The sequence below is a fragment of the Microtus ochrogaster genome, unplaced genomic scaffold (genome assembly GCF_000317375.1).
Source record: "Microtus ochrogaster isolate Prairie Vole_2 unplaced genomic scaffold, MicOch1.0 UNK129, whole genome shotgun sequence".
In the NCBI taxonomy this organism is placed as follows: Eukaryota; Metazoa; Chordata; class Mammalia; order Rodentia; family Cricetidae; genus Microtus; species Microtus ochrogaster.
The window spans coordinates 552,996-578,939 of record NW_004949227.1 but is presented as its reverse complement, the minus strand read 5'-3'; the positions used below and the strand labels follow the sequence as shown (position 1 = coordinate 578,939).

At 46.0% G+C, this 25,944-nt stretch overlaps 2 protein-coding genes across 2 annotated transcripts; both read right to left on the bottom strand.

Annotated features, from left to right (window-relative positions):
* Window positions 1–483: 483 nt before the first annotated feature.
* Trex2 (three prime repair exonuclease 2) lies at window positions 484–1,194 on the bottom strand. The gene has a single exon (XM_005371830.2). The coding sequence runs from the start codon at window positions 1,192–1,194 to the stop codon at window positions 484–486; it is 711 nt and encodes a 236-aa protein (XP_005371887.1).
* A 2,588-nt stretch (window positions 1,195–3,782) lies between these two features.
* Haus7 (HAUS augmin like complex subunit 7) lies at window positions 3,783–24,509 on the bottom strand. Its single transcript, XM_005371828.2, has 10 exons — window positions 24,277–24,509; window positions 23,401–23,516; window positions 21,283–21,350; window positions 18,795–18,856; window positions 13,919–14,010; window positions 13,282–13,440; window positions 13,051–13,147; window positions 12,388–12,597; window positions 11,335–11,449; window positions 3,783–4,043 (listed from the first exon to the last, which is right to left on the bottom strand). The coding sequence occupies exons 1-10, from the start codon at window positions 24,391–24,393 to the stop codon at window positions 3,973–3,975; spliced, it is 1,107 nt and encodes a 368-aa protein (XP_005371885.1). The 5' UTR covers window positions 24,394–24,509; the 3' UTR covers window positions 3,783–3,972.
* Between the last annotated feature and the right edge of the window lie 1,435 nt (window positions 24,510–25,944).

Genomic DNA, 25,944 nt, shown 5'->3' with positions numbered 1-25,944 from the left:
CTAGCTCTGCAGACTCAGACTCCTTCCAGTCCACTCCCCGGCAGATTCAGCCTGCTCATCCTGAGGGCCTAGCAGAAAGGGGCAACACTCAAGGGGACCATGAAACACACCAGAGAGACAGCCAGGGGCTAGGGTCCAGCACCCCAACCTAACATATACCCCTTGGAAAAACCTGCATACTGACATCTTCCCTTCTGTACATTCAGAGTCAGGCCAGCATGGCCCCTATCTGTGCCTTGGTGTGATGGTTTTGGGTGTGGGCAGAGAGAAATCTGGCCAGTAAGTCAGCTGGTAAATAGTTGCTGATATTTATTGAGAAATGGGAGGAAAGGCAGAAGCCCTGAAGGAGCAACCTGCAGGAGCCCAGGCTGGCCAGAGGGTGTCCAGCTGGAGGTAGGGCACAAAGAGAGCTCTGGGATCCTATGGCCAGTTAGGTCGGGCTGAGGAAGGCCATGTGGGCACTACAGAGAGCAAGAACATGTCTCAGGCCTCAAAGTTTGGACCATCAGGTGGCACATACATGGGCTCAATGTGAGCCCAGCTGCGGGCCTGCTCATCGGCCCAGCTGAGCAGCTCAGCAGCCCGATGCAGGAAAATCAGAAGCAGTGTGTGCACATCACCCTCTGCTGAATGGGCAGCACTGGGCTCAGCCTGGAAGTAGCGGTGGAAGAGACTAGCCAGGCTGTAGCTCTTGCGGCCTTGAGCCCTGGTGCCATGACTGTGAGCACGGTCCAGGCCCCTCAGCGCAGGCAGTGTGTCCAGGCAGACAGTGTCTTGGGGCAGATGAGCACCCAGGCGTTGTAGCTCTGTGCAAAGCAGTGGGAAGTCATAATCAAAGCCATTGTGGGCCACGAGGCAGATGGGGCCTTCCTGGCGGCTCAGGAAGCCCTGCAGCGTCCGCACCACATCGTCATTGAAAGCTGCCTTTCGGCAGTGCATCAAGCCTTCGCTGCTCAAACCAGTAATCTCACTGGCCTTGGCAGTGAAGGGGCGCTCCGGGCACATGCACAGTGTGAGCTTGTCCAGCACACGGGGCAGCACCAGAGCACCAGAATCGTCCCGCTCTGGGTTCTCCAGGCAAGAGCGGTGAACAGCAAAAAGGGATATCTCCGCAATCTCAGGATCCATGTTTGGGAGCCCAGTGGCTTCCAGGTCCAGGAATACAAAGGTCTCAGCCCGGGGCGGCTCAGACATGCTGACGTTCTCACAGGAACAGTGAGGCCTAAAGCACCAGAACAAGTGGCATAAGCCAGAGGGCTAAAGAAATGGGAGCAAGGCCCTTTTGCCCGCAGCCCCTCAGGTCAAAGCTCTATCACTCAGGGCCTCACTTCCTATGGCTCCACCCCACCTCATGAGACCTTTGGTGCTAGGCAAAGTTTCTAAGACTCATATCCAGGGACACTTTTAAGGAGACACCATGGGGCTGAGATCAAGTGACCAGGATCTGTTACTGCTGTCCATCCCTCCTCCTCCTTTCCCCAGGTCTCTCTGCAGCTAATCTTAGTTCTGCCACCTAACCAGACACAAAAGGCCTGCTGTGCCCAGGCCCCTCTCCCTTTTGCTGCGAGGCCCAGACCTAGTCACTGTCTCCAGCAAGGAGGGAGGCAGGTGTAATCCACAAATGGTGCCTTGGCCCAGCTTCTTGGTAGACACTTTGGCTGGGAGCCTCAGGAATTATGCCCTGCTTGCTACCTTTGGGTAGCAGACACCAGAGGAATCTTACATTAAGACCCTAATTTCCCCATTTTTCTACCAAACAAGTGCTGTCTTAGGTTGGCTTCTACCTGCCTCCTGGCTCATGACACTGTCCACCCATCCCCACCACACTGGCTTACCTGGGGCAGGCTTCAGCTGGCTTCCTGGGCTGCTGGGCACCTGTCTCTGCACAGGCTGCTCCAGGCAGCCTTTAATCAGAGGCCACAGCCCGCCCCTAGCTACCAGTTGGGCAACCAGGAGGCCTGAGGCCGCAGGACCTGTGCAGCCGGCTTGCTTACCGCCCCCTCGTGAGCTTGCAGCCACCAGGACACACGCCCCATATTTACAGACTGGGAAGCAGGGCTCCGGCCGCACGCAGGTTCTAGTGAGTGATGAGTACTGTCATGGATCAAGAGGAATGTGTCCTCACAGGTAGGAGGAAGTCAGAGTGTGATGGAAGCCTGTCTTCCACCAAGCCCTACCTCAAAGTCTCATAGGGTCTGGGTTGTGGTTGCCAGATCTGGATAAACCAGGTGTGGTGCTTCCTTAGCCCTATGCTGGGACACATTACACACAGACAGCTGATCCTCTTCTCCAGGTCTTGGTTTCCTCCATCAGTGGGGATATGGACGTCCTTCATGAGATTACCATAATCTCAGGAGTGACAGGGGTATCTACTTGGGTTATGTTTAGTCTGTGAATGGGAAATCATGCTGAGAACAGGACCTTAGTCTTACTTTAGTAAACAGGGGGTGGCCTCAGGAACATCTCCAATATAGAACTGTCTGGTTGCAGATCACCCCTACCTTGTGGCCCCACTTTCTAGCAGCAAGCAGGAAGGTGATCTCTGCTGTTGGGTTTGACACTCAGGGGTTTGACACCTAATGTTGTTACAAGCATTTATTTAGTAGAGTTTTGGAGAAGGCAGGGAGGATAGGCAGGCAAAGGAAGGCCATGAGGTAATGAGGCCTGACCCAAACAGCCCTGAGCCGATTTTTTCCATTTCAGAAGTGGAAAGAGGCAGTCTGGACACCTCTAAGACTGTAGAGTAGTGCTTCTCAACCTTCCTGATGCTGTGACCCTTTAATACAGTTGTGGTAACCCCAACCTTAAAATTGTTTTCATTGCTACTGCATAACTCTAATTTTGCTACTGTTATGAATCATAATGGAAATATCTGATATGGACGATATCTGATATGCAACCCCTGTGAAAGTGTCATTCGACCCCCGAGAAGGTCATAACCCACAGATTAGGAAATGTTCCTCTAAGGCCTTTCTTTCCTGCTTCACCTGACTTCAGGTGAAGGACACCATCAAGACGTGAGAGTAGCTAGAAGGCTAGGCCATTCATGGCCTCTCCTGAAGATTTCATTCCAGAGCTAGGTATCCAACACTGCGGGCCTGGCCTCCCAAAGTTGTGTAGTCAATGCTGTACCTGCCCACTGCAGGAGCTCCTGAGTCTGTCATAGAGAACAAGGACTTGCTTACCCATCAGTGTCTGAGCAGAAAGGGCCTAGCACCCAACTGTCCAAAACTATCCAGGGAGCCTGGGGGAGCAAAGGTGCAGTTACAGGAGCAGGGTGAGGCAGGCAGCCACAGGTGTGATAATGGGCCTCACTAAGTCATTCCTGTTCCGGTGCTCGAAGGGAGGGAGGTGGCTGTGACAAGTATACTACTCAAAAAGATACTGGGTCACTGTTTCCTGGACAGCCAGTTGGATCATAGGGAGAATTTCCTAGTACCCTAGGAAAGAAGGAAGAAATAGCCCGGCTGCCAAGGACATGGCAAAGAGGGCATCTGCAGGACCCTGAGGCAGGAAAGGCGGTGAAGGGCACAGAGGCAGGAAGAAGTGTCATCACAAGGTGCAGTGCAGACCTCCAGGGCTAGGCATGGTCACCCTAACCAGGCAGTATCAGAAAGGAATGGAAGCAGCAGAGAGAAAAAGCCAAGGCCCACTGGGGAAGTAGAAGGGTGCCATCTGGCTAACCTAGAATAGCAGGGACAAGGACAAGAAGAGAGGCTGAGCATCCCAGGCCAGAGGGGAAGAGTATGATAAGCAGAAACAAACAGCAGTCTGGAGGCAACTTCTCAGAACATAAGGTTTCTTTTATTTCTAGCTCCCCTGTCCTACCCATCTCTGCCTGCCTTCTCCACCTCCCTCTTCCTTTTTTTCCTCCAATTGCAGATACCAAGCAAGTGGAAATTCATGTAGGCCATGAACAGAACTGGAACCTGCTCCCCCCCAACAGCTCCAGGGAGGGCCTTCTCCCCCACATTATCTTGTGTCTCTGTGCAGTCTGTCAGTGAGGATCTTGTACTTCTGGGTTACTTCATCAATCCTTGAGGCTATACAGAAAAAGAAACACAAACAATAAAGTCAGTTCAGCGCTTGCAAGCTTGAAAGAGGCAGAAGCTGCCAGTCCATACAAGACTCCCCGTCTTCCTACCGGAGCCCCTGTCCTCCCTATTCTGCTCAGGCTGTCATTGGGCATGACCAGGTGGTAAGGGGACCACTCCCACCTGGTCCTCAAAGGGCTTGGAGCTTGGGGGTATAACATCTACCATGACCCAGAAACACTGATCAGGGAGCTGCTTTGGGAGCCCCTTTGACTGGTGGTAGGCCAGCAGCTCAGGGGTCTCTGGTTGAATCACACTGACCAGACAGTATCAAAGCTCAGACCAAGAGGGGTGTCTGCCATCTCAAAGGCCAGGAGTTACTCTGGTTTTGATGGTGAGTGGTTTTAATCAGATACCAATATGTGCACACAGTAACAAAGCCAGCAACACAGAACTGCTCTAAGGCTTTTACAGCAGTGCTCTTAACCTTCCCAATACTATGATCCTTTAATACAGTTCCTTGTGTTGTGCTGACCCCCAACCATAAAATTATTTCATTGCTAATTCCTAACCGTAATTTTGCTACTGTTATGAATCGTAATGTAAATATCTGATATGCAGGATATCTGATATGAGACCCCCAAAGGGATCACCACCCACAGGTTAAGAACTACTGCTTTAGAGGAAGGACATTCTCGAAAGTAGTTGCTACAGCCCAAGCTGCCTCGCTTTGATGGACACATTCTGTAAGAGCATTCACCTCCAGGGCCCTAACCAGACAATTACTGAATACAATGAGGGATTTCTGCCCAATTGTAAGTTCTTTGCTTGTTTGTTGTTTTAAAGATTTATTTTATGTGTATGAATGTTTTAACTGTATGTTTCTATGTACACTGTGTGCATGCCTGGTGCCTGTGGAGACAAGAAGAGGGTGTTGGCTTCCCTGGAACTGGAGTAACAGATGGTTGTGAACTGCCATGGAATGGTGGGAACTGAACCCAGATACTCTTAACTGCTGAGCCATCTCTCTGGCCCCATGTATTTCTTTTATGTATGTGTATGCACACACATGAACATACATGTTCTTAGCACACGTGTAAGTCAAAGGACAACTTTCAAGAGTTACTTCTCTCCTTCTGCCTTGTAGATTCTGGGTATCAAATCCAGGTTGTCAGGCTTTGCAGCAGGTACCTTTACCCAATGGGCAATCTCACTCTACTTCTTTTGTTCTTATTCAGTGTTTTACCTGGCTGACCAGGAACTTGATCATTCCAGCCAGAATGATCACAGGTCACAGGTATGCCAGGCTGGGTATTCCCAATGCAAATGCAGAGCTCTCCCAGGTAAGTGGAAGGTAGTTTCTCATAGAGGCTAAAACCTATAATTGGTCAGGTAGAAAATGAGCAGGCAAAGGTTCAAGTGGCTTTGGAGTAGATTTGGCACTGCTCCTTTTACCCGGGAATGCCTACTGCCCAAGAATTTGTCTCAAGGCACATCAGAAATCTGCACTAACAAGAATTGAGCCGGGAGCCCACCATCTCCACATCCCTGAGGCCACTAGGAACCAAAGAATGGGGTGGGGGTGCCTAACTCATACTGCCAAGCTGGCTACCAGTGCTAGTATGCCCTACTCACCAGTGAGCGGGCACAATGTTAAGACTATTAATGATCCTTATTGTAGTAATGACAGCATAGATTATGAACAATTTACTAATAGTAATTATGTGGACTATAGTGAGAGCAACAGTGACACTGGTGATTGGGGTAAATACTATAATAAATTTTAAGATGGAGGATCCTCTTGTAGCTCAATAAGGAAGAAAAGACTCCCAAGTGTCTAATATACATTTGGTAGGTGTGTGCCAGGGCACAACATAGAAAGAAGGCCAGCAGTCAGAGAAAATCCCAATAAGGACCTGGTTGGTTATACAGCTACTGGAGAGGATGAGGGAGGAGTATCACAAGTTCAAGGCGAACCTGGGCAACTTAGTGAGACCCTTTCTCTAGTACTGGGGAAAAACGTCCCCAAAGGAGACAGCACAAAGCCTATGATCTAAGACCAATACTTGGGGGGGAAATCAGTGAAAACAGCTATAGTCAAGTGCTTTACTTTCTGCTCACTAAAACAGTTGGGGGAAATAATACACTAAATCAAAAAGCTTGGAAGGAAAGGTTGGGAAGTGAGTAGTCCACAGGGTACCTAAAAGGACCTAAAAAGCCCAGCGGTGTGAAAATGCCCAGGAGAATCTGAACAAGTTTTTAGTCCACCTCCTGGCTGACCCTGAGATTGAGCAAACAAGAAGTGGAAGAGAAGGAAGCACTGTCAACTGCTTAACTGTTGGTGAACAATAGGAATCTAGAAAAGTCCAGAGACCTCCAAAATGAGACATGTTATAACCAAGCTGGCAAAAGGCAGAAACAAGCAGAAAACAAGAAAATGAAGAGACCTGTTACATACAAGGGCCTTTAACAAGAATACAAGTTGGTTTCATATCAGAAGCTAGGAAGGCCAAATGGCAGTGGAATGATACAGTCAAAGTATGGAAGAACTGTCATCCAAGAGCAAAGAGCCAAATGAACCTTCAAAAATGGAGAAAACCAGATGCCTCTGAAAAGACTTTTGTGCAGTGGATGGTGGTTAAAACAGAAACTCACAAGTACTCAAAGTGCTGTGGAGTGCTAATTCAAAAACAGGAAACCTATATCATACCTCCAACCCCCAAGGCTCAGGAAACATCAAGGAAGAGGAGACGGAAAGACCATAAGAGCCAAAGGTTAGAGAGTACTCAAGCAAAACAGGGTCTTCTGAACATGGCAGGGACATTGCACTCATGACTCACAGTGACTGTGATTGCTTACACAAGATCAAGCCTGTCGACATTCTAGCATGAAGCTGGAGCAGCTCACAAGTCCCCACCCCTAATGATGAAGCTACTGGCAGCTGATGAATACTAGGGTAAGGATAGGCAGTTTTCTTTAAGAATGAGCCCCCTGGTGCATCAATCACGCTCCAGTGAATGACCCTACACAAACACAAACAAACACACACACACACACACACACACACACACACACACACACACCACATGGACAGCACAAATTAGCTTTGGTGGGATTTATTTTTAAAGAGGACATTATGTTAGAAGAAGAGTAAGGATAAATCTGAAAAACATTAAGGGTAAAAGTAAGGATTGAATATGATCAAAATACATGTATAATAGTCTCAGAGAATTGATAAAAATATTACATTGAATTTTTTTAATGAAGGAGAAAATAAGGAAGGCATTCTAAGATCAACAAAAACTGAGGGAATTTGTCACTGATGGACCTTCCCTACAAAGCATGAATGAAGACTAGATAGTGATTATCAGCCTATATCAATAAAGAACTTGAGAACTCAAGAACAATGGCAATGGGTTTTTGATCCTACTACACGTACTGGCTTTGTGGGAGCCTAGGCAGTTTGGATGCTCACCTTACTAGACCTGGATGGAGGTGGGTGGTCCTTGGACTTCCCACAGGTCAGGGAACCCTGATTGCTCTTTGGGCTGATGGGGGGGGGACTTGATGGGGGAGGGGGAGGGAAATGGGAGGCAGTGGTGGGGAGGAGGCAGAAATCCTTAATAAATAAATAAATTTAAAAAAATGTCAAAAAATGTCAAAAAAAACAAAAAGAGAGGTAGGAGAGGGAAGGAGAGAGAGAAGGAAGGAGGGAGGAAGGGAGGGAGGGAGGGAGGGAGGGAAGAAATAAGGAATGAATAAACTTGAAAGCCAGGTCTGTGATTCACATCTGTAATTCCAGCATTCGGGAGGCAGAGGCAGGAGAATCGCTGAGTATTTGAGGTCAACCTCATCAGCATAGTGAGTTTCAGACCATCCAAGGCTACAGAGTAAGACCTTGTGTTAAACAAACACCAATAAAAGTAAGAAGACAGATAAATATGACAACTAGCATAAATGTTTTTCTTTTTTGTTTTTTTTTTGTTTTTCGAGACATGGTTTCTCTGTGGTTTTGGAGCCTGTCCTGGAACTAGCTCTTGTAGACCAGGCTGGTCTCGAACTCACAGAGATCCGCCTGCCTCTGCCTCCCGAGTGCTGGGATTAAAGGCTTGCGACACCACCGCCTGGCTGCATAAATATATTTTTGATTGTAATTTTCTTCTAATTTCAAATGCAACTGCATAAATCAGGAATTATAAATCCATGTTGATGGGCAATACATTTCCAATCTAAATTTAAAACTAACTTAAGTGAGAGGACAAAGAAATTCTATTAAAGCACACTTTTGTGTACTATTGAAATTAACTTGGTACCAGAGTGCATTAAGTTATTAGTTGTAATCCTGAAGGCAAATGGGGAGAGAATGAATATTTTTTTAAAAGTTTATATGATCCAGCAATTCTGCTTTAGACCCAAGAGAATCAAAAACACATTCACACACACAAAAAAAAATCTAGCAATGTTATTCCTAACAGCTAAAATGAAGGAATAATCTGTATGTCTCCTAATAGATGAATAAACAAAAATATTTTATTTATTCCTCACAGCCATATCAACCATACAAAAGAATATAGCACTTGGATGAACTTTGAAACTACTGTGCTTAGTGAAAAAGGACAGTCTAAAGGTTCAATTCCATTATAAGAAAAATGTCCAGAAGAGACAAGACTATAGAGAAAGACAGTAGATCAGTGTTTGTCAAGGGCTGGGAATTGGGGGAAAAATGGGAGAGCTTGCTATTTTTTCTTTCTTTTTTTTCTTTGAGATAGGGTCTCATTATGTAGCTCTGGCTATCCTGAAACTCATTACATAGACCAAGTTAACCTTGAACTCACAGAAATTCACCTGCTTCTGCCTCATAAGTGCTGGGATTTAAAGGGGTATGTCACCACACCTAGCTTCTGCTATAGAACTTCTTTGGGGAATAATAAAAATTATTCCAGGGGCTGGAAAGATGGCTCAGTGGTTAAGAGCATTTGTTGCTCTTCCAAATGACCCAGGTTCGATTACCAGCACCCACAAGACAGCACACAATTGTCTGTAACTCAAGTCACGAGGGATCTGATGGCCTCAGTGGGCACTGTACCCACATTGTACACAGACATAAATGCAGACAACTACACCCATATACATAAAATAAAAATAAATATTAAAAAAATATTCCAGACTTAGTTGTGATGGTTGTTCAACTATATGAACTGTGTTAGTATCCTTTAAAAAAAACACACAACTAGATTGTTTACTGTTGAAAGATTGAGTAAAGATGTTATTAAAATAGGGCTTATGTGCAACTCACTTGTATAGCATATATAAAGTCCAGATTTAATCTCCAGTGAAGTGAGAAAAGGAAAAAACTATTTTTACTTTATGGATTTATTTTGTTATTTGTTTTCTTATCTCTATAGTACAAAGACAGAAAAAAAGAGAAACAGACTAGAATAGAGAACTCAGAGACTCTTGATGACTAACAGAATGATGGCTTTATCGACCAATGGGGAAAAGAGTGCATTTCCATTAAGTGATCCTGGGAAGATGCACATTCATACAGAATACAATGAAACTGGACTCTCATGTTATAATCTGGGAAGATTACTAACCTAACCACAGAAAGGAATGATATAAAACCTGCTCCTTGTCATAGTAGGAATGCTACCTACAGTAAATATAAAAGGTGCTTTCCATAAAGGAATTATGGCTACATTTGACCACACACAAGTTATGAAAAGATAAGCCACATTATGGTGGAAGATGTGTATACTATGCTAAGCATCCAAGAACCTAATGTACCATATATAAAAAAAGCTACAAATCAATGAGAAAACATGAAGTTTTTACAAGTTAGACTTTAACAAACACTTTACAAAAAGGAAAGCTTAAATAATCAATAAATGTATGCAAACGTGCAACTCTGTAGGCACTCACTAAAATACAGAATAAACATGCAGGAAAATGCTGTTACACATGCCGTACACATCATCAACTAAAGTCAGGCCACGGCTAGTGCTGATGGGGATGTGCAGCTATGGAACATCACATGGGGGCCAGGCAATGTGGCAGGCTGGAGTAACTCTACTCCCAGAAAGACATCCTGGAGAAACTGGTACATGTCTACACAAGGATATATGTTCAAAAATGCCCAAAGCAGTGCCATCTGTAAAAATCTCAAACTGGCTGGGTATGGAGGCTGATGCTTGTCATCCCAACACTCTTGTTAAGTCTGAAACAAGCCTAGGCTATATAGTAAATTCTATTCTCAAAAACAAAGAAATAAATAAAAGAGCCCCCAATTGAAAGAAGCCCAAAGTCCAGAAAGAGTGGACGCTGATTAGAGCACTGACAGCACAGTGTGACACAAACTAGAGTCATGTGGGAAGAGATTGGAATCTCAGTTGAGAAAATGTCCCCACCAAATGGTTTGATGATAGATGTGAGAGGGCCCAGTTCACTGTAGGTGGTACCACTCCTGGGATGGTGGTCCTGGGTGCTGTAAGAAAGCAGGCTGACTAAACCAGTAAGCATCACACCTCCATGGCTTCTGCATCAGTTCCTCCTCCATGTTTCTGCCTTTGGTTACTGCTCTGACTTCCCTCAGTGATCGACTGTGGTGTGGAACTATAAGATAAAATAAACCTTTTCCTCCCCAAGTTATAGTCATGGGGTGTTATCATAGCAATAGAAACGCAATGACATGGGGTAAGATGTAGCACTAGATGGCAGGATCAACAAACCAAGGCTGGCTGTGTATTTTCATAGATGAAATTTTGCTGAAACACAGCCACACTCATTAATGTAGGACCAGGTATGGTGTTGCAGGCCCAGGCCTTTCAATCCAGTTCTCAGAAGGCTGAAGCAAGAAAATTACCATGAATTCAAAGCAAACCTGAGCTTTACAGAAAGACCTTGCCTCAAAAAGAGTACAATAACAAACTTAGAGGAGTATAATTAAAATTAAATGCAGATACAGTTTTGCTCCTAATAGCAAAATTATAAAAAGAAAGGAAATGAAAATAGGTTAAAGAATAGCAAGAAACTGATGAAAATTATCATAGCCAGCGTCTGTGGTTGCCAGAATGTGGTTTATTTCTTTTAGTTTTACCTCTATACATCTCTGAGTTACCCAAATTTCCTGTCAGGAATGCTGGAAGCATTTTTTTCAAGGGAAAGAAAACAAGCATTAAAATAAAAAATTAAGCAGCCAGTCTCCTAAGAACTGGCCCAGCACAGAAAGGCAGAGGCCCTGCCATGGAGCATACTTGGCCTAAGTAGGCAGGGAAACTGCCCCTCAGCCCCAGGCACTTACCTAGACTTATCCCAGAGTTGCTGCTGCCCCAACAGTTTGGATCTCCTTGTTGCTTCCTCACTGCTTCCATAGCTTCAGCAGAGGTGTCTGCAATCTCCATAACGACTCTCAACAACTGCCAAGACAAAGAGGACAGGCAGGCATCAGTGAGGCTCGTCTGCTGACATCTGTTGCTTCCCACCCAATCTTACACTGAAGCCCCAAAAGACAGACAACATAAAGAGACAGAACTCTCAGCTGGAGAGTTTCCCTTCAAACCCAAGTCTCCTTCTTCCTGGCTCAGTGGGGACTACACACTATCATGGTACTCTGGCAGCCCTCAGTTTAGTGACATGCTACCACTACATGCTGTGACAGTCTGACTACAGCAAATGGTAGGGCAGAAAAAGAAACATTCTACCAAAAATGCCTCTGTAATGAGAGTTTCCCTGTACTGGGAGCCTTATGAGAGGTTTGGAAATCTTGGGTTTTCTTGTTCTAACCTAAAATCAGCATCATGGCACTGTGAGCCAAAGTCAGAATTGTGCACACTGCATAATAATGGGAATTAAGCCCAGCTGCTGAGCCTGGTTTCTGAGAAGCGGAAATATGACAGAGCCATGTTCACTCAATGGCTTAGCCACAAACCCAACTGCCTCCTATATTGTTTGTTTGTCTGGCCTAGTACTCGGACACAAGATCAGAGCTAGCACAGCAGGTTTGGGCATGTGAGAACAACTTTAGCATAGAAACTAGGACCAGGGTACCAGACTGAGTCAAGTAGAACCCAATGCAGGGAATGCATGAACCTCCCTAGAGGTATGAGAGGTAAGAATGGAATCCTCCTAAGTCGGGGGGGGGGAAGCTCTTGGAGATAACGTCCACATCAGCTCTCATCACCTCCCCAAGGTGCCAGGAATGTCTGTCCTCACCTGACAAAGGTCCCAGATCCAAAGTACTACAATGTGATTAGTTGAAGAGCCCAGGCCAAGCCCTCTCAAGCTCTTTCCCAGCCCCTAGACCTGACGTCAGGGGCTGCTAAGGTATAGATACAGAGATAGGGAGATGTCTTACTTGACCACAGGAAGCCAGAGTCTGATAGACAGCTTGGATGATGGGGCCACTTGGGTGCAGGCTGGGTTCTGGGCGCTGGCAGCACTGTCCCAGCTCATCATCATAGACTTGGAGGAAGGCCAAAACAAGCTGGTAGAAGTCAGAGATGACCAGACGAAGCTTCTGATCTATGGGACTGCTGTCAGTCCCTGCTTTATGCCATGCAAAGCACTGCAAAATCAAGGGTAACAGTCACCTGAGGATGCTCTGCCTAGCCAGCCTGGGCTGCCATCAGCCTACATAACACAGGCTGATATAACATAGCACACCTTAGCAAGGAAGAAAGTTTCCATAAAGGAGGAGATTGGGGGTGTGAATGGAGCCTCAGCTCTGAGGCTAATGTTTGCACAGGCCTCAATCCCCATAGCCAAATAAATATCTAGCCTGGTCAAGAGATGCCAGTAGGGCTGAATGTGAGAAGACATGTGAAGGCGTACAGTCAGGCCTGGTGCACAGCTGCCACCTGAAATCCATTATTTCCTTTTATGCTCAGACCCTCAGCACTACCTCAGCACTCTCACTGAAGCCTCCCAGCACACCACGCTGAGGGGGACATCACTTGCCCTAGAACTCAGCAGGGTCTGTTCCCCAAGTCCCAAAGTCCCCAGAGCTGGTGCCCTTTACCTGGTCTCGGAGTGTCTGAAGCTTAGTAGCACTCTCTTGCAGATGCCTGGCCAGATCTGCCACCTTCTCTCCCTCTGACTGGGCATCGGAGCCAGCCCTGTGGAGGAAAAAGGAGAGGACATTGTCGGCTCTCTGCTACTGCTGCTGTAGGTAGAAGGCCACTATAAGCTCTGCCTTAGTGAACAGAAGCAAGTTGGGGTGATACCAGGTAGAGCCCTCCTGGAGACCTACTCTGGCAGGTCATCACATTGCTTGTTGAGAGAGGACTGTATGTCCAGGGGCCATGGGTCATTCTCAGGCTTCAAGATTGCCCACAGGTTGGGGCTGGAGAAGAGCTCCCCTAGCAAGGCCTCATTTTTCTTTGTGGTGTCTTCAATGTGTTCCTTCACGCTGCAAAAATAGGACAGGCACTGAGTACACTATTATCAGCAGGAGCATTAGCCCAGCAGTCCCAGATGGGGAGCTCTACTGCCTACATCCCTAGCCTCTGCTTGTTTTGGCCTCGCTAATGGCCTCTTGCCTGCAGACACCCAGGTGTTAATTCTACTCCTATACATATAGGTTAGTTCCCCCCAAAGTCTACAGTGCAAGGATCTCAGGCAATGACCCAACATCCCAGAGACACAGCTATCCCTTGTTGGGCCACTGCCTGACCTCTAAACAGCCAGTCCAACCCCCAAGACAGTGACTAGAGTTAACTGTCTCAACTTATCAGTTCTGTAATTCCTGGACCAATATGTGACTATTGCTGCCACAGGGGTACAGAGAGACTCCAGATGAAGATATTTTCCCTTACCACCCTACCACCCCCTAGCTAAGACCAAGACTATCTGTCAAGGGCACCCACCTATGCCACTGACACCTTTACCTAGAACTACTGAAGCATCCAGTGGCCAGGCTCTGCATTATATCCAGCAACTGGTCCATGAACTGCAGCTGCTTCTGGGGACACTCACAGCCCTGGCAGGGAAAGCCACATACATTTGCCACTAGACCCAGGTCAGGCCTAGACAACTGTTCCAGATGCCCGATCCTATGCTGCCCTTGCTGTGGCCAATGGCAAGCGACATGGCCAGACAGTTCCTCTTTCCTATCCCTGACCCTTGCTGGTAGCCTCTTGATTTGGCTCAGCAATAGCATCCTCAGACTTCTGCCACAAAGTGCTCCTTCTGAGGCCACATTTCAGGCTGCAATGACACCTGGAAGCACACTGCAAATGCAAAACGCAAAATGTTGTCAAAACATATTACAGTGTGAGTTTGTCACACAGCCAGAGGGGGAAGGCTTATTGAATGGGTGGGTGGCATGCAGCAGGGCCTACTAAAGCAGAATAGAGCTCACAGGGATCTGATGGTAGCCTATTCCACAGGGACACCTCCAAGCAAACACCTCAGTCAATCCCTTCTGGCCACGAATGGCAGAAGCCAACAGGTGCAGCATGAGGCCTGGAGGTGGCCTGTTCTCCGGCAGGGGCCCCTAGACTTTCCATCAGGAAGGCCACAGGTTTCTGTACAGCAACTTGTGCAGGGCTGACCAGGTCTCCTGCTTGCCCATCTGCCCAGGTGATGCAGGGAGCTGCCCAGTGAAGAGTCCAAGGCTTGCCTTCTTCTAGAAAGTCGATGATTCCCCAGGAGCAGACACTATCTTAGAGGCCATGACCACTCCACAAATTCCTGTGAAAATAGGGCACCAAGCAAGGCCTATTCCCTTAAGTGTACCTTCTTACCACCCTGGCCTGGCGCACACAATTCTGAGGAAGACTAATCAAAGAGTCACTAATCACCATCACCAGTGCAAAATCACCTTGAAGAGCAAACAAAGACTGAAAGCTGGTGGTAAATGCAGATGCTGAAGTGAAAGGGGCCAAGTGGTCCCTGGAGAGGAGTAGTCTCAGAGAAAGCCCAGTTCCAAGATTCACTGCCACCTCCATGAGTTGATGTGGGATGTCCTTTTGTATATGTGTTACTCTTATTGATTAATGAATAAAACTGCTTTGGCTTATGGCAGAGCAGAATATAGCCAGGCTGGAAAAATAAGAGAGAGTAGGCAGAGTCAAGGAGACACCATGTAGCTGCTGAAGGAGCCAGATGCTGGACCCTTACTGGGTAAGCCACAGCTTCGTGGCTATATACAGAACAATAGAAATGGGTTAATTTAAGATGTAAGTGTTAGTTAATAAGAAGCCTGAGCTAATAGGCCAAACAGTGTTGTAATTAATATAGTTTCTGTGTGATTATTCAGGTCCAGGCAGCCAGGAAATGAACAAACAATCTCTGGCTACAATGAGTGAGTTAGCAAAACACACTCCAAACATCTTCAAACATCTTCAATCTGACACTTGCTTCTGGGACATTTTATTTTACTTTATTTTATTTTATTTTACTTTCTTGTTCACTCAGTCTCCCCATTTACCCAAGAAACACACCTGCAGGGCAGCCAGGGGTAAAAGGTATTACACTGCTTAAACTGGAAACAGTCGAGACAAAAACACAAGTGCAGCTGTCATTCAAGACCTCACAAGGCTTTTGGTCACTTAGTAGAGAGTTAGCTCCATTACCTACCCCATCGCACGCTCTGGAATGGTTGTGTAGCCTGCTTAGGGTTTCATCATCACAGACTTGCCCCATGTAGTCCTGCTCAATATCTCCCAATGAGCTCCCCAAAGCCACTTACAACCCTTCTGGATGACCAGAATCCAACCCTTACAAGACCCTAGGTAGAGTTAACCTCCAGCAGGCTGGTCTGTGGTTACCTTACTAAAGCCCATAACTAAACCATACTCTGTATCCTCTCTGCTCCCTAGCAAAGGGCAAGACCCAACAATCACACTCTGGGAAGGTCTAGAGAAATGGTAAAGTGTGAATTTTTATGAATTCATTCTTCAGACCTTACCAGAGTATGATTGCTGGGCCTTGTCCCTGCCTCTACCTTACTACATCAGCAAATCCAGTGGGTCTGGCCACTCCTCTACTTTCCCCATTATCACTGGCATTCAAGTTATTATTTCACATGCTTGGCCACTGCTGTAAACTGCGAACAGGTCCCTCAAGGTCTATTCTATCTACCCCATCTTCACATCTTAACCATGGCTATTTCTGTCAGACGAAACAGAAATTCCTGTTCCTTAGCTCCAAGTTCCCTAGGCCACCACCTTACACACACTAAACCCTTCTCTGGCCTACAAAGGCCATCACACCTGCCCAGTCTGTTCTATTCCCTTCCCTTGTTTTCATTTGGCTTTAGCCTAATCAGCCTTTTAACAGTTGTTTAAGCATATCAAGCACAGACCAACCCAGGGCCTTTGCACTTGCTATTTTCCTAGATGTTCTTTTTTCATTTAGAGACATTGTTTTTCGTTTCAGTTTGCTAAAATTTAATTCAGTCCACAAATTTTGTTCTTTGACAGGATAGTCAAAGAACAAAATGGCCATCACCATAGTCAATTATTTTACAAATTTATTTACTTATGCTATGTGTCTGGCTGTTTTGCCTACATGTGTATCTGTGTACCAGATGTGTAAAGCACCCAAGGAGAGAGAAAAGGCCATTCTATCCCTTGGAAATGGAGTTACAAGTGGTTGTAAGCAACCATGTTGAGGCTGGGTGGGACTCTAACTGACTCTAAATCTATCCTCTGAAAGAGAAGTGAGTACTCTTAACCATCGAGTCATCTTTCCATCCCCATGGTCACATTTTAGAACCCCCAAAACAAATTCTAGGCCCATTAACAGTCATTTCTTATTGCCTCCTACCTGAGCCCGTAGCGATCACTATGTGCCTATCTTTCTTTGTGGATTCACCTCTTCTCAACAGTCTACACATAAGGAATCTTGTAACCCTTTCTTATGACCTTATACTTATATTTATTATCTGACTGCTTTTCACTTAGCATCCTCAAAGATCACCTACGTTGTCACATGTAGCTGTGATGTCTTCTTTCTTGAAAATTATCTCACTAGTTAATGGGCATTAAAGGGTACTTCTACTTCTGAGCCACTATGAACATTCACAGTGAATTCTGGTACATGTGTGTTAACTGTCTTCTACAGTAGCTGCACAATTTTATGTCTCTATTAGCAATGTATGAGGGTTCCTGTCTCACCATCCTTGTTAGCCTGTGTTATTTCCTTCTACCTCTAGACATTATGGTATGAGTGGAGCATAACACTGCAGTCGTAATTTTCATTGTTTTTGTGATCAGTGATAAAAAGTATTTTTTTGTGAACTTCTTGCTAGCTTTTCCTCTCTGCCCTATTGCTATTGCATCAATCATGCAAATGGTTTATAGCTAGAGGATAGAGGAACTGAAAGCCTTAGAGATATGGTATAGAAGAAAGAGATGAAGAAAATGACTACATAAATCAGTTTCAGAAAGTCTGAACCAGCCCTCTCTGCACCGCTGACTGACTACTAAGCCAGGGGAAAAGCCAGGCCCAGGTCTGAGGTTCACCACTGGGTGGCGCATACAGGATGCATGGTAAGAAGGTGAGCTGACAGTGGAAGTTCAGGCCAGAGAGGAGGGGTGGACCTGGCTGCATAAACTAAAGCAAGTCTGCTGGAACACATGGATCTCAACTCTCCATGAAATTTAACAAGATTCAAATACTAGCCACCATGTCCAGGAAAAAAATCCATAAAAATCTGACCCGTGAAAAACCATGAAGACCTCAATTTGCGTTAGAAAAGATGTTCATTAGACGCGAGGCAGATGAACTGACAGTTTTAAGCAGCCATCAGAAAAATGCTTATACAACTGTGAACAAGAAACAAAAAACATGAAGTATCAGTAAAGAACCAGAAGAGAAAGGAACCATGTGACAACTTCAAGCAAAAAGCAAAACAAGAGAAGTATGGCCTACTGCATATTGGGAGATACAGTTATACTTATCAGTGTTACTTTACTGAGGTAACAAATGTTCCACAGTGAGGGAGGCCAAATGGGGCCAGTGACAGAAAACAGATGGGAATTCTATGTTCTTAATCTTCAATTTCCTGTGAACCTGCCCTACTTAAAAAACAAACCCTCACTGGAGAGACTCAACAGCACAAAGCAGCACATCCTCACCAAAAAATGGTTCATTAGTTCCTCAAAACTGAAAACAGAATCACTTCATACCTAGCTCATATCCAAGAGATATGACAATGGGAATCAAACAAAAACACACAGACTGTCCACAACCCATCACCCACAACAAATAATTGGGAACAATTATTTGAAATTTAGACATTTTAACGGTAGGGTAGGGTTTCTCTGAATTAACTATGAGGTAGATCAGGGACCCTCAGGTAGGGTAAAGTACATGGGTTTGGGAGCCACAGTCCTGAGTTGTAGGCCTAGTTTAGCTACCACGTGATCTCAAGTGAGTTTCTGATACCTAATTGGGAAATGGAGCTAAAAAAAACATTGTCTGCTCAGGATGGGTGTGACAGTGACTGAAATATATTACCTATCTTGATACTATATATTACATACCATACTAGCCAAGTATGACATCAGCAAGTGAGAACTGTCCTTTTGATCATCATGAACCAGATATCCACCTCTATTTCCATTTCTACTACAAACCTCCCCATTCTGCCTATCTCCCTCAGAGATTTCTGGCAGCGCTTAACCTAGGGACGCCTAGAGAAGCAGTCTTGCCAGGCATGCAGGCTCTGGAGCCAGAAGCCTCTCCCATCCACTCACCAGCCTAGGACAAAAGCATGTGCATCCTCTGTAGGGAGACAAGAGGGTCCTTTCTTACCATCAGAAGATCCCGGTCATCTGGTGTACATAACATCAGCTCATGGCCTAGCTTCACCATCTCTGTTAGAATACAAAGACCTTGTCACTACAGGCACCCTCTCAAAAAGAGGAGGATACAAGACATCCCAGAACTAAGAGCAAATAGGGTACTACTAAGGCTTCTCTTTCTAGATATGTTTACAGACACAGAAGTAAATGAAGGGTTATTCACCATACTCTGTACACAAGACATAGATGATCAGTTGCCTGAGAAGCCATCAGAAATCAGAAGGACTCCGGCATGCACCACATGTCACCCTTTTAGAGACTTCATGAAGTTAAAACAAAATGATCCATGGCTCACATCTGTCCATGTCCCAAATGCCCTTCATTCTCCTGACATGTCATCTTGAAGGTGAGTCTAGGCTCTATTTTACAGATAAGGAGTCTGAGGCCTCACAAGGAACAGGAAACATTTAGCACATCTTTGCATGACTATCTAGTATTTAAACAAAGGCCAGAAAGTAGTGTTTCAGAAGTACCTTCAACCCCTCACGGGCCAGGCTATGCCTCAGCAGCAACAGAGCGGGTGCAAACCTGTGTAGGACATGTTATGAAAGACTCACTGGAAGAAGTGGCAGAGAGTATCTATGTGGCCCTAGGAATACTCTGCAGATGCCACTGTGCCCCCACACCAGCCTGCTTCAACCACAGCCCTTAAACCCTTTTGACCCTGTCTTCCTCCTCTCAACAAATTCTGCAGAGCACACCTTTCCACCCATTCCCCAATATTGTGCCTCAGTCACTGCAAGAGCTGTACTGCTGCCTCCGTGTTCCTATGTTTACTACAGTATCCCACAGAGCCTGATGAACCCAAAGGAAGATAAAACCTATAGTGGCATTTCATTCCTATTTTTATAAATAAAGCTTGCCTTAAGATCAGAGAGTAAAACAGCCACACTGGTCATCAGACCAGGCAGTGGTGACACACACCTTTAATCCCAGCAGCCACACCAGTTTGCCATGGAAACCAGGTGGAAGTGGTGCTTGCCTTTAATCCCAAATCTAGAGAGGATTATAAAACGGGAATAGGCAGCTCACAGACACAGTCTCATTCTGAGAGTCCTGGAGGCAAGATGGCCATTTCAGACTGAGGTAGAAGAAAGAGCTAGTGGCTGGATGTTTTGCTTTTCTGACCTCCAGGTTGAACCCCAATTTCTCTCTCTGAGTTTTTATTAATCATGTTTCAGCCTTCCTTGGAATAAAAGCCAATGCCCTTCCATGATCTATAATGCCTAGCAGGTGCTAACCCTATCCCATCCTGATTTCCAATCCGCCTCAGCCATCTTTGTTCCCTGCTCTTCCTCAAAGCTGCCAAGCATAGCCCAAATCAGTGTTTTGCATTTGCTGTTCCCTTGCCTTGAACAGTACTCTCAGCCTGGCTGAGTTCCTCCCTTCTGCCGTCTTCTCAATAAGACCACCCTTCTTCCAACTCTCCCTAAGTCACCTTTTTTAACTGGCAGCTTACACCCTTCTCAGCAGCCTATCACTGAGAAGTTTAGTCTTCTTTAGTCAGCATCTGTTATCCATCATCTGATATTTATGTTCCACAAGGGTGGCACAGTTCACTACTGTACCCTAGCACTTCAAACACTGCCTCACGTGTCAGCCAAACTCGAGAACTAACCACTACCTGTCCTTGTTTCAACTTCCACTCTGACAAGTACTCAATACATTCTAAGGAGATGAAGCAGGCAAAGGCCTTCATCTTCACAGAGGGAAGTAAAGGCTGGATCTAGTGAAGTTCAGACTGCAGGCTAGGGCTTTCCAGAGAAATCAAGTACTATTTCCGAGCCTATGAGTGGAATCCTGCCAACAGGAAACACCCTACTGAATCCAAGAGGGCAACTCTCCCCAGATAACTGATTTGGCAATGCCAGTTGGTGCACAGTTAGAGGCTCAAGTTAAGTTCACCCACCCTGCAGTATTCTGAATACACACAGGCTGATGGAAAGTCTTTTAAATTTTATCAATGTTTGGCCACACTACAAGGAAGGAAAAAACCCTACCCTTTTACACAAATTGCATTTTTGCTCATCTTCATCTAATTTTCATACCAAGTTAAAGAGACTTTCTAGGAAAACCCATCAAACTAATAAGGTTACAAGGCAAATCATAGCAAGGAGCAATAAGGGACTCATGGGAATACCATGTGGACAGAATATGCACACAAACCAGTGACGTCTGATAACATCAAAACAATCATGCTCTCTACGTCTTAGTGCTATGATGGGCCAATGTACTATTTGGTCTTGTGAGAAGCCTCCCATACACCGTATCAGGGAAGGCCCTGATTCTAGAAGGCTCTAATAATAACCACAGAGCATACACCATACAAAATAAAAGATCAGTTCATAGAAATTTCACAACTCAGGGAGACACTGTGACCAAGTTCAAAATTGTCCAGAATTCACCATCAAATGTCACACTCCCATAAAGAGACCTACCCTGTATCTTCATATCCCCCACAGTTCCTTTCAGTGAACTGAACTTGTCCTGCAAGGAGGGACAGACCCTGTGGGAAAATAGCAAATTCGATCAGGTGCCTGACTCATCACCCCTCCATAACTATTCTCTAAACAGAGAATTACCTGTACATGCTAAATGCCAGTGAAAAGACACTTTTAAATGATTTGTTTAGTATCATGTGATTCTTACCATCAATTATTATGGGAAAATACTTGAGAAAAAATTCCCTCAGAAATGTGAATACTCAAAGTTCTCCCACACAAAAGTGGTAGGTGCCGGGCTGGAGAGATGGCTCAGAAGTTAAGAGCACAGGCTGCTCTTCCAGAGGACCCAAGTTCATTCCCAGAACCCACATAATGACTCACAATCATCCATAATGAGATGTGGTACCGTCTTCTGTCCTGCAAGCATCTATGCAACCAGAATACTATATATGTAACAAATAAATAAATATTTTAAAGTGATGTGTGCACAAGAAGGGAAGACTTTGGAACCTCACAATCTGGCCTGAGCACACACCAACTGGGGCATTCACTTTCCATTCAATCCATCTCGCTCACTCCTTGTCAGTCTGGCCAGCCCTGATTCAAAGGTCTTCCAATGAACAATGACACCTCTTTGGCAATGGGACTTCCATGGGACTCTATTGCCCTCTTGGAGTGAAAGCTGGCTAGGACCAGAAACTGGCTTTCCCTTAGGTATCCCTGGAGCCTAGGACATTGTCTAGGCAATGACCAACACAAAAAGATGAGGCCAGTGAGTATATAATGAAGGAACTATGGTTGCCTCTACCATTAGTAAATACCAATGCTATATACCCTCTTTTTAGAGAAGGTCAATTTATAGTTTTCTTTTTTGTTGTTTTTTGTTTTTCAAGACAGGGTCTCACTCTGTAGCCCTGACTGTCCTAGATAGAACTCACCAGTCTGGCTTGAACTCAGAGATCCACCTGCTTTGCCTCTCAGATTAAGGGCATTTGCCATTGAGTTCTGTTTCATTTTACACTTTTCAAAATCCCCAATTCAATCCATGTGGGATAAGCCCACACGTAGGCTCCCAGTTTGGGTTTTTAAAAAAGTTCATTGCTACATCATCCCATCCATTACTGATGATGCTGTCTCTGCTGCTTTTGGGCTACCCTGGCAAGAGTGAGTTGGAGCAGCAGCAGCTGGTCATTCATAGAAAAAAGTCTTGCTGAGCTCTGCTTTGAGACCCTTGAAGGCTCCAAAGGAAAAGGCTCTGCTCACAAGGCTGTGCAGCCCTGTCCTTGAGGGAGGCACACAGATAAGCATAACAATGAGGCCTCAGTGAGCAGCAAGCCTTGAAAGAGTTCCTAGCTGGGTAGAAAGGTTCCACAGAGAAAGGCAAGGGAGAAGGCCTCCAACAACTCCCATTCCCTCAGAAAAGCCCATCCAGCCCTGATTTCCACCCCTGGTTTGGCTCTGGAGCCTTAGAATATGTTTTTGCCCCCCACCAGCCCAAGGAGCTAGTCACATAAACTAAGAGCTCTGGATGTAGGTAAAGCAGGTAACCCCCAGACAACAAAATGTTCTTTCTGTAGGACTATTGTATCACCTTGGTGATATGTGTGGCCTGGACCATAGTATCTGGGCCTGCTGACCCAATATTGTGGAGAAGACACAGTGATTAAACAGGACTGACTTTTTCTTTCCTGGAGTCATACTTGCCCCAGGGTTGCAGCAGAGACAGGTATGGGACCAGGCTGCCTTAGAAACACTGCCCCCAGGATACACTAAGAAAAGCCTTGGTTCTTTGAAAGTTGGGGTGAGGAAGAACAATCTAGGAAGCTATTTTCTGTTACTGGGTTTTTGGATCATCAGGTGTGCATCAAGCCAACAGTAATCATAATTCCATAAACATAGGCCACATCAAATCCCCCAACACAATCACAATCCCAGGGCTTTCATTAAAGTTCATCGTGTACTGTCAGGGCTACTTCTCCACCATCTTGGCCAAGGCTCTGTAGCCAGCACTGTTAACTGACCAGCTGCTCTCCTGGAACCCTTTGAGAGGACACATTCCCATGTTCCCCCCAGGAGACACCCCAAGAGAAGGAAAAGAATACAGGACATTACCGCATACACATCCATTCCAGTATGTCCATCCGGTACTTTGAGGGCCTACATAGCAGATCCAGAATTGTCTTTGGCTCTGCAATATACAGACCATCAAGGAAGGGGCAGCTTACAGCCTAAGCAAGGAAAGGGAAAGTAAAAAGAAAACCTGTTACTGTAGGGTAGCAATGCATTTCTGTCAATTAGTGCTCAGGACCCCTTCCTAATCCTGCCACACACTTCCCACCTCCAAGAGCATGGTGCCAGCCAGAAGCACCTCCTGGTCTTGCCAAAACTTCAAGTCCCTCTCATCTTCACCCAAACCTCCTGTGACTTGCTACACCACCACTTTTAAATGTGTTCCCTCTGAGCTCCATGGCCACAAAACTAGGAAAATGCCTAAGAGTGGGTTAGAAAGACTAAGATTAAATCTGAGGGCTGGTGGATGGAAAGTGAAGGTGATCAGAGTCAAGGGCAAGGGGAGATGGGAGGGAGGTTAGTGAGGGGGACAAGGGTCCTGGACTAGCTCTCTGACTTTACACTGCTGCATGTACCTTAAGTGCACCTGGAATCCCTACCTCTAATCCAGCAAAATGGCTGTCCCCAAACCCAACTCCACCCACTTCTAACTCTTTGAGAGTGAGGCCTACACCCTTCATTTCTTCACACACTCCAAGTTCTCAGCCTCAATATTACAAAGTTCGGTGGAGAATGCATGAGCAGAGGTCCGGGAACCCAAAGAGCTAAGACAGACAATCCACAAGTCGCCCCTAAGGCTTTGCCAGGACCCACCACTGTGGATACCTGTGGAGTGGCCAATTTTCACAGAAAGCTCCAGAAGGCCTTGAGGTAGGGCCCTGCCTGGTCTCCCATCCTGGAGTCCCTGGCTTACAGTACCTTCAGCTTTTCGAACACCTCCACAGCAGCCTTGACCACATGGTCATCGCCCACATCATCGCAGTAGCTGTCACCAGAGCTGCCGCCGCTACTGGCGGCTGTACCCTTCTCCGCCATGTTTTGCGTTCTGAAGCACAACCGGTTCACGCCCCCAAGCTTACAGGCCGCGGCCACACAGCTACGCTTACAGCAGTTAGTTGGGTCTTTCCGCCCACTAGTCTGCGCGCGGCAGGGGCGGAGCCACCCGTCAGTCCGTGAGGACAGAGGCCCACGCTCTTTCTCACTGAGCCTTCCTATTGGGCTGCAGCTCGGCCATTGTCTGCGCGCGCCTCTGGGAGCAGAGTGCAGCGAAGAGGATTGGGCAAGAACAGGACAGAGGCGGGCTGAAGAGAGGCGGACTAGGAGCGGCGGGAGTGGGGCGGGGGCGGAGTGGGGAGAGGGGGAGTGGGAGTGGGGTGGGGGCGGAGCGGAGGGGCATTGAGGCGGCACAAGAACTTGGCAAAGCCAGAGTAGCTCCTTTAGAAAGCAAAAGCGTGGGACTCCTACAGGTCAGACTCTTCCAGGAGGGGGCGCTCCTGCTTTGTTCGGGTTCTCTTTGGCAATAACAATTGGTACCTAACGGAGGAAGGCAAGGTTTGGTAGAACTAAGACCTGAGCAATCCATCTTGTTTCCTTGGCACACGAAGTCAGTGGGAAAGTTCTTAAATTCGAATCTGACTGTGTCACTCACTAGCTGTATAACTTTTGTTTTTGTGTTGCGTGTTTTGTTTGGGGGCTTTTGAATCAGGATTTGTAGCCTAGGCTGACTTCAAATTTGTGATCCCCCTGCCTCAGCCTCCAAAGCACTGTGATGACAGGCATGCACCATCACACACAGAAAATTGGATAACTTTGAGCCAGTTACCTAACTTCTCTGTGCGCCCTTACCCTTGGATAAAGGTTGGATAATGAGACTGCCCGTCTCGTTAGTTTACTAAAGAGAATGACAAGAGGCAATACTTTCTATGAAATTCCTAAGACACATTAACAGTGCCTGTAAGTGCTCATATTAGCATCATGCTGGGTCTCACACATCTTCCTAGTTTTGGCTTTCGTGGATGCTCTTGTGCCTCATTCCTATCCTGTCCAGTTAAAAAATCTATCTCTGGCCTTTCAAGCTCAACATATTTAGAGAAATAGTAGTCAGCCCCCTTATTCCTAGAACTCCAAAAACACAGTTTGCTATGATTTCAACCCAGGATCAGGTGATTGGATAAGGCAAGAAGGAATTGAAGGGTGATTGTTGCTCAGGAGTTACGATCCAGAAGCCATCTATTGTACTCATGTGCACGTCCTCTGTGCATTGTAATGCTATCTCCTCAAAGAGGAATCATGAAGGCAGATCAAGAAGCAAGGAAAAATGAGGTATGAGGCACATGCGTGCAATCCCAGAGCTTCCATGTGCACATAAAAGGATCACAAATACAAGGGCAACCTCAACTACATAGTGAGTTCCAGTCCACCTTGAACTACTTGAGACTGTGCTCCATAAACAAAGAAACAGACCAAAAGAGGCATAGAGTCTGGGGAGATGACTCAATCCGTGTTTTTTTTTCTTTTTTTTATTGTTTTTTTTTTAATTTATTTATTTATTGAGGATTTCCGCCTCCTCCCCGCCACCGCCCCCCA

What these genes read in the sequence shown, in the direction of transcription:
- Trex2 (XM_005371830.2), bottom strand. Translation starts at nt 1,194, where the DNA reads ATGTCTGAGCCGCCCCGGGCTGAGACCTTTGTATTCCTGGACCTGGAA.
- Haus7 (XM_005371828.2), bottom strand. Translation starts at nt 24,393, where the DNA reads ATGGCGGAGAAGGGTACAGCCGCCAGTAGCGGCGGCAGCTCTGGTGAC. An exon ending in ATGACCGGGATCTTCTGATG is followed by an intron (nt 14,011 to 18,794) that starts GTAAGAAAGGAC and finishes TTTCCCTGCCAG; the next exon opens with GGCTGTGAGTGTCCCCAGAA. An exon ending in GGATGCTTCAGTAGTTCTAG is followed by an intron (nt 13,441 to 13,918) that starts GTAAAGGTGTCA and finishes CTATTTTTGCAG; the next exon opens with CGTGAAGGAACACATTGAAG.